Source organism: Spodoptera frugiperda, chromosome 3 (genome assembly GCF_023101765.2).
Source record: "Spodoptera frugiperda isolate SF20-4 chromosome 3, AGI-APGP_CSIRO_Sfru_2.0, whole genome shotgun sequence".
NCBI lineage: Eukaryota > Metazoa > Arthropoda > Insecta > Lepidoptera > Noctuidae > Spodoptera > Spodoptera frugiperda.
In genome coordinates, this window is record NC_064214.1 from 3,379,765 (window position 1) to 3,398,489 (window position 18,725).

At 38.6% G+C, this 18,725-nt stretch overlaps 1 protein-coding gene across 6 annotated transcripts in view; it reads right to left on the bottom strand.

The window, feature by feature from the left end:
* Positions 1–5,069: 5,069 nt before the first annotated feature.
* Positions 5,070–18,725, bottom strand: part of LOC118274256 (histone-lysine N-methyltransferase ash1) — a 39,127-nt gene continuing 25,471 nt past the window's right edge. For 5 of the 6 annotated variants that reach the window (XM_050707113.1, XM_050707109.1, XM_050707123.1 and 2 more), the window contains 17 exons: positions 12,800–18,683; positions 12,532–12,725; positions 12,259–12,397; positions 11,844–12,009; positions 11,552–11,708; positions 11,310–11,410; positions 10,595–10,945; positions 10,063–10,378; positions 9,695–9,924; positions 9,502–9,601; positions 9,058–9,212; positions 8,459–8,728; positions 8,002–8,171; positions 7,742–7,844; positions 7,353–7,520; positions 7,096–7,230; positions 5,070–6,946 (listed from right to left, as the gene is read on the bottom strand). In XM_050707113.1, coding sequence (XP_050563070.1) covers positions 6,776–6,946; positions 7,096–7,230; positions 7,353–7,520; positions 7,742–7,844; positions 8,002–8,171; positions 8,459–8,728; positions 9,058–9,212; positions 9,502–9,601; positions 9,695–9,924; positions 10,063–10,378; positions 10,595–10,945; positions 11,310–11,410; positions 11,552–11,708; positions 11,844–12,009; positions 12,259–12,397; positions 12,532–12,725; positions 12,800–18,683 — 8,810 coding nt within the window. In that variant the 3' untranslated portion in view covers positions 5,070–6,775. The remainder of the gene's footprint in view (positions 6,947–7,095; positions 7,231–7,352; positions 7,521–7,741; positions 7,845–8,001; positions 8,172–8,458; positions 8,729–9,057; positions 9,213–9,501; positions 9,602–9,694; positions 9,925–10,062; positions 10,379–10,594; positions 10,946–11,309; positions 11,411–11,551; positions 11,709–11,843; positions 12,010–12,258; positions 12,398–12,531; positions 12,726–12,799; positions 18,684–18,725) is intronic. The other variant, XM_050707115.1, reaches the window with a different exon arrangement.

Here is an 18,725-nt window from a genome sequence, read left to right on the forward strand (position 1 = left end):
CCCTATCAAAATTTATAAAACTTCTGGCAAAATTTTATCGCTGTTCCTGGTGCATTGTGGGCAGTAATATCTTTTTGGGTGGCTTCCTGCACCTTAAACCAGAATGCAGGTGCCTCCTTATTGTTTACGTGAAGACATCGAGTGCCGTTGCTGTAGTGCGCGTTGAAAAAGGGATCAACCTTATGCCTGGCTATGATGTCGTAGTGCCGGGCTGACGAATTTGCCTTCGGCTTCGGCCCAGCTTGGCAATTTTCAATATCACCAGTCTCCGCATATCTGCGCACCCATAACTGCACGGACTTACACTATTAAACAAAAATATATTATTTAAAATACCACGAAACTCTATAAAGTTATTTATCAATAGGAATAAAATATAACTACAAGTAGCTTTATTTGTAAACACAATAATTATACAATATTTTATAATCAACATATATATATATAGGTTTACACAGTAATAAAATGCTACTAAAATCCTTTAAGTTACAACAGGATTAATAAAAAATTATCCATTATAAGGATATTTAAGAAAATATTATTATTAGTATCCTATTAATATAAATTAAAATAGATTAAGTTTTAAATTTATTAAACAATAATTAAATAATTATTTATTCTTAATAATAAATTCATCAATAATAATAAAAAAGTATTTATTATTCAAATATTAATATTAATAATTTTTTTTATTTAAAAATATAGAGAACTTTAAATAAATAAGTGAAAATAATTAATTCAATCAATTACCCAGAATATCAACATAATAATTATCTTATTTACTCACCGATATCGTTAAGCGCCTTTCTATTTAACTAAAGAAAAGATCTATCTAAAACAAAAGATCTATCTTTTGTTCGTGCAAAATAATTACTTCTGCCTTTTTCAAATTTGTGAAGTGTTGAGACATGTTGAGCTTTACACACGAATTATGTAGCAATAAACTATGAAAATGAAATGCTCATAAATTGACAACTAAGAATATAATTTTATTTTGTAAGTTGGGTGATTTGGAAAATATTTAAAGAATTGACGGTAGTTACTTTATAAACGGGCTAAATAAAATGACCCGAGAGTTCCGTGGTCGCCACAAACATTACAAATTTAATACTCAAGTATCGAATGATTAGAAATTTAGAATTAGATGTTGTTTAAAAATATTTGATAAATTCTACAAAAAGAAATCGTTGTTGCTGGGTTCGATCCTGCGACACTTTGCCTGAAGATTCAAAGCGTTAACCATTACGCCAAACGTGCAATTAATAAGTGTTTCGAAATATTGTAATGGATTCAATAACATAAATATACGACGAGAAGATTCCTTTAGATATATTTGTATGGGTATAATTTGTGTAGCTCGATCGTTCATTGTTCGATTTATTAAATGTTTGTTAAGTATTATTTTTATCTCTACCCTTGTTTTTATTCATAAAATCTTTTACGAAATTCTTACATATACCGACACAATAATTTATAGTATATACCAATGTGTGCGTAATGAACAAACGTTTTTATGCACATTACTACGGAATACCCACACAGGGATATTGTGTAGCGATAGTTGTGTCGATGTGTTGGTGTATACTAGTTATCGTTGCAATTTGTACTTACTACACAATGTATCGACTGAAACAAAGTATGGGGCGGAACACTCGACATTTCTGACTGTTTAAATATATTCCCACATTAAAGTCACTGTGGACTATGAAAGAGAATTTATTATGATAATAAAAGCGCAACTTGACTCAAGCAAATCGTCCGCTTCCGCTCACACAGTCCCGTGACCGTACGACACATTTCTTAAATATTTCCTTGTAGATAAACATCCCCAAATGTAGGCTGCATACGTTATTGTTTCATGGTATCGCGTCGCCTGTTCACATACCACGATTAATACAGAACTCCTTTTGTCTGATAACCTCTTAAGAATGTGTTCTAAGACTTCCTGCATCTTCATAATAACTGCTCTCCTCCTCCGCGTTTCCCAGGATTTGTTTTCTATATATTATTGCTACTTAGTAAAACTCAGTGCCGTATTAGCAATATAGCAGGAGACAGCAAATGCTACGGGCCCCGCGTCTTGGATTGCCAAAATAAACATAATAAGTGCTAAGAATTTGAGGGTTTCTCGATTTCTCTGGGATAGTGAGACCACATCATCAGATTCTCGACAGATGGCATCAGTACTAATTTAAAAGTATATTACCCTAACGAAAACCAAAAATTAATCATGCAAATTTGTCCAGAAATGCTTAAATAATCGATGTACAAATCTACGAAGTATCGTGAAAATGAAGTCAAGAACTTCACAAAAAGCCTTTTTGTAAACGTTCTACATCCTAAATTTCAATAGGCAATGTAACTCAAGGTTTACATTTGCTATGGGACCCGCGTGGGCTTTATCCAGCACCGTCCAGTTTACCCTAAAGGCGAAAGTTCGAATATAATGTTGACCTATTCCCAAAATGCTTAGTTAGGCAACATAATAACACGGTATTTATATACAAAACATTTGTTGCTCAATATAATTAGATCATCTCCTTGTCCTACGCGAAGCAAGGCACCAAGTAAATAATGTAAGGTTGCGTATCTATGTCTCATGCGGGCGGACGTTGCGCCCAATCTTCTCATTGCGGGTGACCCCAGTCACGCAGCGATCGGGCGCGCGCAGCCCCGGGACAAATCGTAAACGTAAATTGTTATTTAAGGTCAATGTTAAACCATACATTTGGGTGCCCGTAGCTAGTGTTATAGTTTGGCATAGTTATAGTGCTTATAGTGTCATTGTGCCATTTGTTATAGTATCCCAGACTTAGGAACCAGTGTCATTGTTACCAGTTATTTTAATTAAATAGGTAGTACAAATAAGTGTGAGATAGCCATGCTTCAGCACGAATAGGCCTGCTCTCGACTGGAGTGATACCACGACCTCACAGAAAACCGGTGTGAAACAACGCTAGCGTTGTGTTTCGCCGTGTGAGAGAGTTTACCCCACTCCCTAATCTCCCCAATCCCCTATTCTCAAATGTCTCACTCCCAAAAGGCCGGCAACGCACATGTAACTCCTCTTGTTTCGGATGTCCGTAAGCGGCGCAATTGCTTACCACCTGATCAGATCTATCTGTCTGCTGGCTTATCTCAGACAAAAAGTAAAAGGAAGTAATAAGTAATAAAATATATATAAAATGAGAATAATTAAATACAAACCATTATTATTATTTAATATTATTTAATGGAGTCCGTTATTAGTTATTTTATTATTTCCTTAATAATTTTAATAATTATATGTTGGTAATGGTAGGATATGATAGCATATAAATTATAATGTATTGTGTCGGTAGAATGGGTTTAGTCACTGGATTGTATAAAAGCCTAGTACATTTGAAATTAAAAACTTCGACTGTTGTTTAACTGTTGCTAACTTACGAAGAGATACATACGGGGAATATTATTAAAATAGATACCTAGGTATTTTGAAGACACTATAACAATAACATTTTTTTTAATTAAATATTTAAAGTAGGTACTAAACAAGTATGATAAATAAATAAGTAAATAACAATACTCGACTTCTTTTTACACTTACCAAAATTTTCTCTTGATAGTTAGAAACTAAAATTCAGTTACTGCATAAAAACGTTGTAGTAGAAGGTACCTACTTTAATTAGGTAGGTATAGACATAATTTCCGGACCTAAAGGGTACCGGGCTCCTAGTTCATGGCCTCACGGGATCACTCAGTTCCTATTCCTGCCTTTCTATCTTAGTAAGGGTTTGACACTCCCTCACACCACACCCAAGACGGGAAAGATAGTATTTATTCCCCCTAACTTAAAAAAAGGTTCAGGTCATTCATATCACGACGCGCGAGACATTCTTTCAATGCCAGATGACACTGAATTCATCGAACTCATGCAATAGGCGGATAAATAGAATAGTTGAATAACTTTACTATTGGGTTACCTACCTATAGGCTATAAAGTAGCCTATGAGGTGAATGAACTGCTGTAGATACAACTGCATAACTTGTGTTGTTTGTTTACCAGCATGCCGAGTCTAACAAACGCTGCTAGTTCTAAACTGCAGGTATAAGCATAATCTTCCGTGGGAAAGTATGGCGGGCAGGCATCGTACCATGTTTTGACGCGTCTACTACACGTGTTGTCATTCTACGCCTACAACTTGTGTTTGTTTAGAATTTGCATCGTAAATCATCTGGGGAACCAAATTTCCGCAATCATTCACACAATGAGACGTGCAGAACTATAGAACATTCTATAGAAGACTAAAGATCTGTTGAGCTTTAATTTTTTCATTTACTTTCTTGTCTTTTACCTACCTACTTTAAATTGTTTTCAGACAAAACAATATTTGGCTTAGATAAATAATTATAAGTAAGGAATAACACCGGCCAGGATTGATAGACCATTGGCACGCGTGCCATTGATGGCAATTATAAACCGTGAATGCATTTAGGAATTTTGTATCTTTATCTATAGTTTTGTAGGTATCTAAGTACACTGCAATGACTGCAAACTTACTGATCGATAGTAATTACTTACTATCGATAAGTAGTATAACAAGTTAAAATTATTTGGTGGCACGCCTACGACCTCAATACACATTCCTTATACACCCAAAGTAATTGGCACGTCAATATGTAAAAGTTCGTCACCCCTGACCTCGGTACTTTTGATGGTATCATCATCATCATCATATTATATGGTATCGTCTAGAAAAGATTACATGAGCAAACTCTTAACAGGAAACCAACCTTCGTACAATCTCTTGGTACAACACTTTACTGTCACTGATTAAAATATTGTTTTGATTTGTTTAGGTTACTAACAAGTCATAATATAGCTTTACATTATGAATTTTAAGTGTATTTCAAGGGGCATTTTTCAACATCAAATAATCCATAAAATGTCCACTTCTATCTTATATTACTTATAAAAGTGGGAATCACAAAACCTAGTTTAGCAGTGAATATAAATCTAATATTTCACGATTAGCAAGGACAGGTGTCCATGGAACTAATGGAACTGGGGGAAAAGTAAAAGAGCTATATTGATCCAATTTAATTTATTATTAAAACATGAGTTACAACAAATGGCATCTTAAAACATATAAATAGTAAAGCTGCTCGTTATATCAAATAAGTCATTTATAATAACACTTTAATATCCCTGGTTCATGTGTAAATAGTTTGAATTCATTAATAAATAATCAACATACCAGCATGTTGACCAAACAACTTACATGTGACAAAAATACATACCCTTTGTTGTAATAAAAAATACAACATTACAAATTGATTTACTTGTAATTTCATTAAATATAAATCAAACTATTTACACCCGTAAGAAACAATTTTGATATCAATTAGAAAAGAAAATAATAATTTTGATCCCAAAATTCGATTTAACGACGCGACGGTGGCTCAGGGCTAGCTATCGAATACATACACTATAATAATTTATTTCATGTCACTTTACTCTATTTGTAATAATACAAAAGGCAATCAAAGTTTAAGTCTTATTTCTAAACTATTATTGACTATTGTAAACTATTTATATACTAGTTAAGTACATATATTTGAATTTCCTGAATTAACTGCTGCTATAGATAAATTCATGGATATTTAACGGGAACAATAATTCTATCTGTGGTACTAATGGTACACTGGTTGCTTCTTAACAATAAGGCAAAGATTATTGAAATATAAGTGAATGTGCAAGCCAACAATTCATATTGTTTCTGATTGAATATAAGGCCTATATATTGCCTAGAGTGCATTCTATTTTGAATCTTAATAACAAAGAACTGTAACAGTGGATACGACTTCCCGATACATATTAGAATACATAGTAATTCATTTCGATGTGTATATCATCTTGATATTATGTAACAATGATTATGATGAAAATTTGTACTAGATTTTGGGACCAATGACTCAACATGCTGCTACAATAAAATTATTAGCATAAACCATAATAAAGGCAAATACTTTAAATAGCTTAATAATATAAAAAAATCACTGAAGTGTTAAGTTACTAAGAAAAGAGTAATAAAAACTAACAGTAATTTACAAATAAATTAGAAACAAAAACAACTTTGTTCTCCATGATCACAATTTCAAGGCTTAGCGTGAGGGACGAGCGTACCGCGGTACGCCGTGCTTCAGTAAACAAGCAGAGGACAACAAGCGGCCCGTACAGTAAGCAATATATTATCATCTCGATTAAACATAAAACAACCAACCACCTTACGCTAACTCTATGTACAACTTATTTTAACCAAATGTATAAAAAAATTAGAGAGATTTTAGTGCGTGACGTAAGGCAAAAGAGTGCGCCCCGCCTTTCGCTGCGAGCACGTGTGTAAATGACCAGACGATTGAAACATAATCTACTTCCTCTAACTCTTAATCTAGCGGAAGATGATTAAAAAAGAATAATAATAATTAATCACTAATATTAAATTAACAACCTCCCAAACAACATCTCCGTATCTAACCTCTATTAAAACTCTTCAACGTTCAACATCAGTTCGCACCAGTGGTCGTTAACTAATAATTTGATTAGCCTACACTATGTTAACTCGACACGTATAAATAACTACAACAATACTCGGACTCCTCGTCATGTAAAAATAGAACTATGATGCAGTCCCGAGCGGGTGGTTCAGGCGGGCCGCGTACTAGTAGCAGCAGTACCAGCAGTAGCAGTACTGGCGGCGGGGGCGGGCTGGCTGGGCGCGCAGCAGACGCAGCGTCAGGACAGCGCCTTGCGCGCGCGGCGCGGGGCCAGCACGGCGCGCGGCGCCAGCAGGTAGCTGGCGTCCAGCGCCGCGCCGCGCGCGCCCAGCCGCGCCAGCAGCCGCCGCGCGATGCCGTTCACGCGCTCCTTCTGGCCCTGCCGCGACACCGCGCCAACAGACATACTCTGTACAACAACATGACACAAACTTAAATACATAACTACTAAGACACCGCTATTTATCAAACACTTTAGTCGCATCTTAATTTTTTCGGAACTTAATAATTCTACTGACATACAAATATTTATCTAATTAACATTAGGTAACAACTCACCTTGGTAGTCTCCGAAAGAGTAACAGCCGGCATTTTCTTTTTAACGTCCTTGGACGTATTCTTATTACTTTTCTCTGTAGTTGCGGCATTTTTAGCCGCTTTTCCTTTTAGGTATTCTGGAGAAACTTCGTGAGGCTGCAATAAATATTTAAAATTGGAATGAATTAAATTCAGGACTGTTAACAGTGTCAATTGTTTTTCCATTGAAACATGGATTTTACATGAAAATAATAAATAAGTTTGTGTTGTATACTGACCGCGTATGTGCGCGTGATCTTGAGTCGATGCGGGAAGTGGTCGAATGCGTAGGGCCGGGTACAGATGGGGTACTTGGGCCGCGACACCTTGGTGAAGAGCCGGGCGCCGCGGTCCACGCGCAGCTCGCAGATGTACACGTGCGCCTCCGCCGCGCCCACCGGACGACCCTGGGACATACGTTACATTTTATTTTACATACACAAAATAATTGCAGAGCTAGTCACAACTTGTTAGTAAAATCAAACAGCATAATTATGTTACTGAAAACGACTGTCGTCAGAAGTAGTATGTCAAATGCCATTAATAGAGACATACTACAACAAATGTATCTAATAGCAAAAACTATTTGTTCTGTATCTTTGTCTGTTGTCTTCTTTAGATAGCTTACCTTGCAATATGTGTTAAGGTCCATGACCCAACACTGCGACATCACAAGTTCTATAGGCACCGCTTCGTACAGTGGCACTCGCATCACCTCATTGTGGAAGAATCTGAAATTTAAATAAAAAAACGTTTAAGTACATGTTGAACTAAAGTAACTGAAATCGTCAGAACTGATGGAAAACGAAATAATAGAAAATCCAGTACAATAATAAAGCATGAGTCAAATAATACATTTTAACTTTTTAATATATAAATGAGTCTTACTTTCTGGTAGGCTCGTGGAAAGTCTCGTGCGGCCTGAGATAGTGATGGCCGTACACGTATCGTTCCTGCGTGTCCTTGTGTTTCCACAGCCTCTCCACGCGGAAGATGTCCAACTCCGACACTGAGATTTCTCCAATAGTCTGGTAGGTGTGCTTACGTACTTCACCCTCCTAAAAAGACAAAAGATTATTTTTTATTTATTAATATTTCATTCTGAACAAATTACTAAACACCATGTAATATATTGTAATGATCACTCCCTCGAGATTAAGGCAGACTAGACACATCAATATCAATTCCATTTTTCACCAGTTTAACCAAGTGGTTAGTACCGACATACAAGTGTATGTCGGTATATAAGACACAATAGAAAACACATTGTGTCTCGCGTAGATCTGCGTTCCGACAGACAACGGGTTAATTTAATAAAACTTTAGTAAAAAATATTTCAACTTACCTTATTCTGAGTAGTTTCTTCAGTCTTATCTTTCCCTTTAGCAATATTCTTAACCTTCTTTCTATCGACGCGTTTAGTTTTAGGCGACTCCGGTTTATCGGACTTGTCGCCGTTTCGCTGGCTGACGTCAGGGTTCTTCTCGTCGATAGGAATGTCGCGCAGCACGTACACAGTGTCGCCTTGTCGCACTTGCAGGTCGCCGCGCATCAACGACAAGTAGAACTGATGGCCTTCGTCCGTGTACTCGTCGAGAGGTATTTCACGATCCACCTGTAAAAATATCGTATGTTTACGCTGTATTTATTTACGTTTATGTAACTTTTATAGTTCAATCAAAATTGTATTTTAATGAGCCGATTAATAACAGCCTGACGGTCAAAATTAATAACCGACCTTGATCCAAAATTTTTGGGTGGCATTTCGGCAAAATTTCTATTGAATTTGAGTCAAAAACAGGTAAACGAGCATATATACAGTAGAGGCGTTACTATTTGAGAATTGGCGATAGGGCTTACCCTATCACCTCACCCTTAGGTAAGGGTTGAGCCTCCAGTTTTTGTTGATTTGTAATAATGATTGAGTATAGAATATGGTAGTACCTTGGTGTGTTGGCAGTGGTGGCAGTAGTGCGGCACGGCGGTGTCGACGACGCGCATGCAGCGCGCGTGCTGCCACACGCCGCAGCCGCGCGCGCCGCACTGCACCATCAGCCCCTCCTCCACGTGCAGACCGCAGATGCACATTATCACCTCCTCTGTACACAAACCAGTCACGTCACAAAAGTTCTACCAGACATCACACAGTAAAATACGCTTCTATTAAGGGCCTCATCATACTCGCGAATTGCGAGCGTGCTCAAAGAGGAGCCAACACGCAACGAATATGTCACGGGAACTACGTATCATATTATATTGTAGTACGCTCGTAACGTGTTCGTTGTGTACTCGCTCTGATTTAAAGTCGCTCACAATCTGCTAGTATTATTGTGGCCCTAAAGACTCTTGAAAATGGAAACATTTTACATATTCAGAACATTAACTAACCAGTCTTTGTTTTTTGCAGGAATCCAGGTGGTAAAGGCTCATCAGGTCCAAGTATTTTAGTTAGCATATCAGCGTATTCAGACTTCGCGGAGTTGTATGCCTGTGAAATTAATTACAATTTATAAGTTACATTCATTAAATAATTCATAATTTAAGAACAGCATAATATATATAAATAGTAAAATATTCTTACCTTTTTAACCTGTGCGGCAGCACCTCCCATGGTGGAAAGGCGACCATTTTCCCTTAGTACAGTTGTTAACAGCGAGTTGACATCGGCATCGAACTTGGCCACCGTGTCATAATGTCCCGCCTCCACCTCGCTCTCAATTACTGCGAAGTCCGCTGGACCAGCTTCTTGGACTTTGCCACGCTCTGCTTTAGCTCGGACTAGCTGATTGCACAGCGGACGATCTTTTTCATCTGTAAAATTGGAAAAGAAATAAAGACTCTAATTGTTACAATTCCTGAACATTTTCTTTATGATTTTTAATCCTGACTTCGAATAAGTTGTTTTAAAGCAACCCATTGGGATCTCATATCTTTAGAAGATTTACTTACCCTTGAGGTCTTTAAGTAGCCGACAGATGGCTTTAAAGACAATAGCGAGTCTTTGCACGCGCGGCAGTGATGGATCGTCCTTGGGTCTGGGCGGGCGGGCGACGTCCCGCAGAGCCCGCAGACGCGCGAGTGCGCCCGCCTCGTCCACGCTGCTGGCCGGCGCCAGCGGGTCCACGGTGCAGACTGTGGCGCCGCCCGGGGACACCGCCGCCGGGGACGCTGCCGCCGCGGGGGACGCCGCGCCCGACGCTGTCGCTGCCACCGGCGGCGGAGACGCTGGGAGTGCCAGATTCAGCCTTTCACGGATACGGCGTACCTGTAAAACAAGTATCAAATATTAAAACTGTCCATTTTAGTGATAAATGATAAATGATATTTATTTCTGTAAATAGGTCATAAAATAACACTTTTACACGTCAATATTTCAAATAGCTAGATGAGGCCTATTTCCTATCTGACTACTCTGAGAAGAAATGCAATTTAGAAAGCCATGATACAGAATTCATCAGTGTTCACAAGGACAGGAACTTACATTCTCCAAGTTCCTCAAAAGGAAGCAATGCCGATCTTTGACGATGTTCTTCTCCTTAGCAGTGAGAGGCTTCATCTGCGGCTCCTGCCACAACTTGTTCAGATGTTGTTGGTACTTGAGTATAGTCATGGTCTTGATATCGCACGTGCTTACAGCTTGCTGTTCAGACTTCTTGTTACATTTCACTGCCTTCCTTGGCCGACCCACACGTGGCTGGTTACCGTTCGAGCCCTGAGACTGATTCGAAGCGTTTGATGGAGTTCGCGATTGTGTCTTCACTGGTTGTTTCGTGATTCGTTGCGATTTTCCACCGATCACTCCTCGACAATCTTCGGAATCGCATTTACAAGGCTGTAAAATCACAAAAATTAATAAAACATACAACTTAACACTACATAACATTTGTACAGTAATACCCCAGAGTTACGCGATAGGTGGGCCCGAGCGGTTGTCACGTAAGTCGAATTCGCGTAAGTCAGGGTTCAACGTTGCATATAAAATGTTAGGCTCAAATGACATATTTTTCGTTCTTTTAGATGACATAATTAGAGATAATAAGTAAAACGCACTGCGCACGTAAAATAATTGCACGCGCAACGTTTAAACTTGTCGCAAATTGAACACTGAGGGCGCGGAGCGAGAGAGCCGATGCGCGCGGTAATCAAAATGAAAAACTACATAACATTTCTATTCGTAAAAGTATTTTAATACATACCTGGCCCACAGCAGGATTAAACAGTGAGAAGTTGTAATCATATGTAAGTTCTTCACCCGGATCGATGTCTCGGAGGGCAAAGAGAGCCATTCTAAAAGTACCTGAAAGTAAAATATTACACATACATTTACTAACGAATTAACCAGACGATGTATTTATTTTTAAAATTCTATACCACTGTGTACTGTCAGCAGTTTAGGCACAGATTAAATTCCAAAAATTGGTGAAATGGGAAAACTAACCATTAGAAGTCCATTTCTGCATCTCGCAGTTAGGTCTGCAAGAGTGGTTGACGAACCGGCCGTCGCCGCCCATACGGTGGCCGTCTATGACGAGTCCACCGTCTAGGTGCAGGCAGTAATGGTGCGTGTCGCGGGCGTAGCGTGTTGCCATACGTTCCTGTGTAAAAAAAAAACTATTTAAATAGCTGTTACTGGAGTCAGGTGTTAATTCAATAACATATTTGTTTTGTCACAAGATTTTGAAAAAAAGAACGATGGCTTTCATAATGAAATATAATCGAATTATTCTAACCTTGAACTCTTTATCGGAGACAACTTCTCCGACGTACTCCAGGATAAAGTCTCCGGAAGTGATCTTGTGTTTAGTGCGCACGCCCCAACCCTTATTTTCAGTCATGAACTTCTCCAAGCCCGATGCCCATTCGTGGCGCTGTATGCGTTGATTCTTACACCTATCACTGCAAGTAACACACAATAATTTTATACCGTTCGCGAAAGTTGTACGGAACGCATTAGTTTGTGAAGACTTTTTATTATTTATGTTTAACTAGCTACTTCCGCACGGTTTCACCCGCTCTGCTTGGCACCTATTGGTCATAGCGTGATATTTTATAACCTATAGCCTTCCTCGATAAATGCACTATTCGACACAAAAAGAATTATTCAAATCGGACCGGATCGGAATTAGTATAGATTTTTGTATTTACCCGCAAGGACACAGTTGAGGTGAGCATTCGGCGTACACCAGCCTGTTGATACAATCCTCATTGCATCCCGATGATGGTGCGCAGTTACATGCAACGCTCTCACATTCCTCGGCAGATGGTTTCACGTCGTAATAAACGTCTGAAACAACAAGTATTTTCACTCAAGCTAGAAGATCTGAGAGTAGTTTCTACTGTGATACTAAATATTCTGCGAATTACGACCATAACATGTTGTTTTATAAAAGATTAATGCTTCATTATCTATGTACTTACTTGTGCGGATTTTTTTATAGTTCCACGACGGTACAGGTTGGTTATAATGCTGCTGCCACCAAATATCATAAGGCAATGAGAAATGTTGCAGTCTGCGACGGACCCAACGTTCGCAATAAGGCGGCGGTGCCAACAATCCAGGCGGGAATTCAGTTTGGGTAACCAGATTCTTTCCTTTCCCTTCTGGCCTGGGACTGAAATTAAAATTAAACGTAAGCGCATTTCCGAATAATATTTAATATATTAAAGTAATAAAAAAGTAACTTACTCTTCTTTGTAATAATCTGAAAATAATCCGGCGGCCAAAAATTTCTTTCGTAGTCGCGGATTCCTTTTCGATATAACAGGTTTATCTCTGTTGTCCACACTGCTCGCCGGACTGTCGTCGCGTGATGAAGCTACGCGTTTCTTACAAATGACGTTCTTCGATAAAACATCAATGCTCTTCTCGAAATCGATTTCTTTTTCATTCAGTGGTAAAGGATCATTTTCAAGCGTGTCCAATGAGGGTTCACGAGACTTTGAATCAAACTTACGGCTGACGACAGTGTCCAGAGAACTTTCTCGAGAACTCGATTGCACTTCTCGTTTCTTGTTAACTTGACAAGACCTTGACTTCCTTCTGTTAGCAATAGAAAGAGGTTTAGTTACTTTTTCAGCCTCAGCTACAGATTTCTTGGCGTCTGTCTTCTTAGTCTTGGCAGGTTTCGGCTCGTCCACATTATCGGAACTCCTTGTCTGTCTTCTTTCACTTGGACATAAGACTGCGAGGCTTGATTTTGGTCTTAAACCGATTTTGCAATTTCTCTCGACCACTTTTCTCTTAGAAAATATTTCTTCGATTTCGTGAGAAGGTGACATCGCTCTTGTTTTACGCTTTAATCTTTCTAAATTATCTAAACGACTGACAGGTTTATCAGGTTTCAAATTCAAAAGGCTCAAAGGTATACTGTCTTCAGGATCATTACTGAGAGAGCTAGCCAATGACGGTATGCTGTCGGTTTCACTTAGCACTTCCCATTTGTTTACATGGTTCTTCACTTCTTTCTCTGTCTTACTTTTCAGTTGAAGCGCAGGTGCCCTCAAAATAGACGAATTTATTACTTTCTTCTCATTCACTGCAACTTCAGGAGTGTTGCCTACCTTGTTGTTATTATCGGTAGGAACATCTTTCCCTTGCAATTTCTCAAGAGCAACTACTGTCAGTCTGCCTTGTTTAGGGCAATCATCCTTATTTAGCACAACTTTTAGCTCAGCCTTTTTGCTAGTAGTACGTTCCAAGAAACTGCTCATTGCTTCACCATCTTTAGGTACCCGCTCGAATGCAGAGTTATTGTCAGTATCAGATGTAAAATGACTGTCAGAAGTAAGATTACAGTTTTCAATTTTCTTCTTCTTTCTTTTAATGCTTGGGAAGCCAGTCCTGTTGATTGCTTTGCGTCTTCTAGTTTTCTTTTTTGACGCATCAACCGTCTTGTTATCGCTAGAGTCGTTTGCTTCCAATTTTTTAGCGTTCAGACCCACTTTCTTAGCAGAATCTGTAACTGCAAGACGTTCAGCTTGAACTTTTGGAACTAAAACTCTAGCCGGCAAAACTAGTTTACTCTCACGTAGGATGTTATTAGTTTTCTTCTTTTTCTTATTGTCATTTGTATCATCACTCTCAGTATTCAAATTTCGTTTAGTCTGTCGTAAGTTATGGCCACCAGTGGTTTCCTGAAGTTTATCCGATATGACTGCAGCGATAGATTCTCCTCTTTTAGGTCTTATTATAGGGTCGGGTGTTTCAGAAATCAAGGCCAGCGGTATCTCAGACTCGGTATCGATGGGAGCTAATAAAGAATTAGTTGATTTTGCGTCACCACTCTTTGATTTCGATTTAGCTTTATGTGCATCAGCTAAAACGTTACTTACACAAATTGAGGATTTTGGTATTTGGTCTTCTAAGTCTATGGATGGCTCAAATATGCCTGTGGGTTTATCAATATTGACGACAATCGACTGTTCAACTTGAGGTTCTGATGCTTTAGACTTCTTTGTCTCTAGGACTTTACCTTTTGAAACTGGGGATTTTATAACTGTAGCTCTTGTGCTAATTTGTGATACTTCTTTATTTTTAAGTTTTTCTTCTATTACTTTGACAGAAGGGTCTGAACTATTTTTCTCTTTTTCTAAAATACGAGATTCTATTGATTTCCGTATATTATTATTTAATAAAGTATCTAATACTTTAGTAGCTGCACTTGGGTTTATTTTAGAAACTAAATTACTAGTCAGCCCTTCTAGTCTGTTTTTCTTGCGGGTCATAATTTCAGATTTTTGGGCTGGCGGAATTGAACTTTTGTACAATGAGCGAGCAGACATGCTCTTCAGGGGGTCAATAGTCGTACTGTTCGTTGACGACGTACTACTATTAGGCGTTACAGCATCTGACTTGTCCAACTCTTTAGCATCATCACTCGAGTTACTCTGATTGACATCCTTGGTGTCTTTAGTATCTGATGGACTCGACTTGTCGTCAGATAACTTTTTAGATAACGACTGCACAACTTGATCGAGGCTAGAGTGTGATATAACCTTTTCTGCTTCTAGTCTATGCCGCTTCTTAGGTGTTACGATGGGCGCAGAATGGCGTGTCGGCGAAGATTTATTTTCAGATCTTGGTGACGAAACTTTGTTGGTTTCTTTATTACTGGATTCTGGTTTAACTTCGGGATCTTTGGTCTTGGGTAGAGACTTCTCTAAATCATGAACCATTTTATGTACTGCCTTCAATTTCTCTGATGTCTCATAAATCTTCTTCGAAAGTTCTGACTGTTCTGCTGTTGGTTTTTTTATGGCAAGTTCCTCGTCAGTTGCATGTACGGAATTCGAAGAGTTATTTTTTGTTGGAGTAACATTATTTTCTTCCACTTTTTCTGAAACATTTTCAGCTGCCTTTGCACCTTTAAGAGAAGGTTCACTACTCTGACTTTTATTGTCTTGAGTATTTGTGGTCTGTGCAGTTTTAGAACTATCACTGGCCTTCTTGCCTTTTTCTGGAGGAGTTTTGCTTTTAGGTGAGTCTTCAGACGAATTGCTTTGAACATCTCCGGTACAGTCAGTTTCAGTACACAAAAACTTTTCAGGGCTAGTACCATTCTTAGAATTTTCATCGAATTCTGTTGTAACTAAACTAATGCTTAATGAATTACCAGTAGAGGAATTGATATGATAATGTCGCTTTTTAAGTGGAAGTTTATGTTCATTGGTATCCTTGCCACCCTTGTTCTGAGATTCTGCCAGTTGTTTCTTGTGCCTTCGTTTTGATGTTGGCGTGGCTATTTCTTGATTATCTGATGTTTTACGTTTCTTCGATCCTCTTTTAACCACTTTTGTAGGCGCTGCGTCGGTAGAAGCTTTTTCAGTTGTTTTGACTGGATTTTGCGTCACGTTTGTGATTAATTTTGGTGCAATTTGACACAATTTTATAAAATTAGATATTAAATTGTCCATATCCTGACTAAACTTTTGATCCACAAGTTCTATAGACTTTGTGTAACTTTCTCTACATTTAGAGACGGACCGAGACCTATGTCGCCGTTTACTTCTGTGTCTATGGTGCTTGTTTTCTGTTTTAACAGTTACTCTGGAAAGTCGTTCCGTTGGTTTTAAATTTATTTTAGGTGGTGCTAAAACAACTGTTCTTCTGTGTTTTTTGATATGGAAAGACGGTTTGATGTGTGGTTTCTTAAAATTCAGGAAGACATTTCTTGACAAGGACTTATTAGGTACATAACTGTTTTTCGCCTTTTCAAAAATACTAGGTAGCTGTTTAGGCGGAGTTTCTTTCTTTGACCCACTTGAAAACACAACACTGCCATTTTTTAATTGCTTCCGATTTTTTGGTGACAGTGTTCTCGGAAAGTATTTAAAACTGCTATCGGTTTCCTTTTTGGATCCTGTAACTTTAGCTGTTACACAAATCGGTGACGAACCAAATTTGTGAGTAAATGCGGGTTTTAGTGCCGGCAAAGAATTGCCGATGTACGCAGTTTTATTTGGCGATTTGAGTAAAGTATTATTATTGTTGTTGTTACTCACTTTGAATATATTACAAGTTGTCACAGGTCGTTGTAAACCACTAAAGACAGGTCCTGGGGCAAACGGGTCTGATGAATTCAGTCTTAGTACGTGCTTTTGATTCATTTTTGAGAATCCGAAGTTGTATTTCGATGGTAAAGGGTATTTTGTGCAAACACTTACATATTTTGGACTAGCACTGGGTTTCCTCAAATAATTATCACACTCAGAATCACTGGAACTGTGACCTAAAGTTAAGCTGCTAAAAGTTTTATTTGTCAACACTAATATTTCTTGATCTGATACAAAGTGTTTTTGGTTTTTATAGTAGGACCTGTCTCTCACTGATCTGGTCTTTTTCAATTTTCTCATTCGCCTTCGCATACTTCTAACACTGTTGTCCGTTTTATATCCCGATTTATCGCTTTTGTAACCCGACTTATGGTCACTTTTATAGCCCGAACGGTAGTAATCGCTTTTATATCCAGATCGACACCCGTAATCACTCTTGTAGCCCGACTCTATGAGACGACTACAACTTTTATACGGCTTGAATTCGTGATCACTTTTATATCCCGATAATATGTCTTTATATTTAGGATTCAGGTCGATTTGCTTCCACGTCGGGTCCAGTGGATCGTCTGCAGCTGCTTCATTTTCACTTTGATTATCTCTCCAAGTGTTGCCAAAAGTTTTATTGTTCTTTTTAGGTAAGCTCGCTAGTTTACTATTTAGTTCTTTACGTTTGGCGTACACTCCAGACAACACTGACCTGTTGGTAGGTACTACTGAGTCTTCATCACTGTCACCAGAGTCATACTGATTCTTGTCCTTTAAGGTTTTAGGAGCATTTTTCGTAGACTTAGCTTTACTTTGTGGTTTTCGTCCTACTTTTTTCCTGGGAGGATACAACACTCTGTCTGTGGCGTATAACATTCTATCTAAAGCAGCTATATCTAGTTTGTGGTCATTTTTCTTAGACTTTTCAAATTTATTTTGCTCTTGTTTTAAAGGGACTGGTGATGGTGCTTCAGTTTTTATTTGTTTGATTTCGTTCTCAATCCTCTTCTTTTGATAATCACAATCGCTTGAATCAGACCTATTTTGCGCTCGGCTTCTAGTTTTGGACTTGGATCGCATTGCCCTTCTCGTGGTGTTTTCTTTTTGAATAGACTTTCTACCTATTCTACTGTGGCCCTCGTCGACATCGTGCCGTCGTAATGGAGAATGTGTCGGTGAATTGTGATTGGACAGAATTCCCGAATCCGGCGACACGTTCGGTGGGTCGTTATTATTGTGGAAGTTTATTACATTTACTACAGACTTGGCTTCTTTATGAGATTCTATACCCTTGCTGTCAAATTCATCACCTTTCCGTACTTTTCGAGGCCTGCCTCTTTTTCTTCTAGATTCTACTATAACATTCTTAACATCTTCTTGAGATTCAACTGAATTCGTACTGATTGTATCTAACTTTTGAGAATCAATATGACTTAAATTATTTAAATCTGTGCCGACCACGGTGATGGGCGAGCTTTTCATCAAGTCACTGGCACTTCCCAGCTCAGAGCCTCCTTGTGCAATGTCTAATGTCATGAAGTCATTATTATCAACACAATCTTCCAGGCTCGGTGGATTAGTAATTGATATGTCCACAGAGTCCGTCACAGAAGTAATTTCTTCAAGATCTTTATAATTTTGGGAAAGTTCTTCTGTTTGTTGCGGACTCAAATGCTGGCTTGATGATAAAAAGTTTGGCGCTATGGGTGCCATCTCGGGTAAAGTGTTTATCTGTCCGAGAACACAATCACTGATGGTGCCAACCCCGTCTATCGTAGTAGGATTTAATCCACATGATAACGAAGTTGTCGCCGCAGAGTTGATTGATGTTAGCGGCGCCGTGCTGCTCAGTAGCTGAGTCTGGGCAACGAACTGTTGTAACAGACTGGACGCATAATGCGTCGTGTTCTGATGGCCGGTGTCAGAGTTAGAACACTCATTTTCCGAGCCGGACGAGTCAGCCGTTGCCCTTTGTATTGCCGCTGTCACCAATTGTGGTGTAAGTTCCATCTCACTACTGGATCCATCACCTGAAATGAATACATCACGGTAAAATTTATAATTTAATGTAA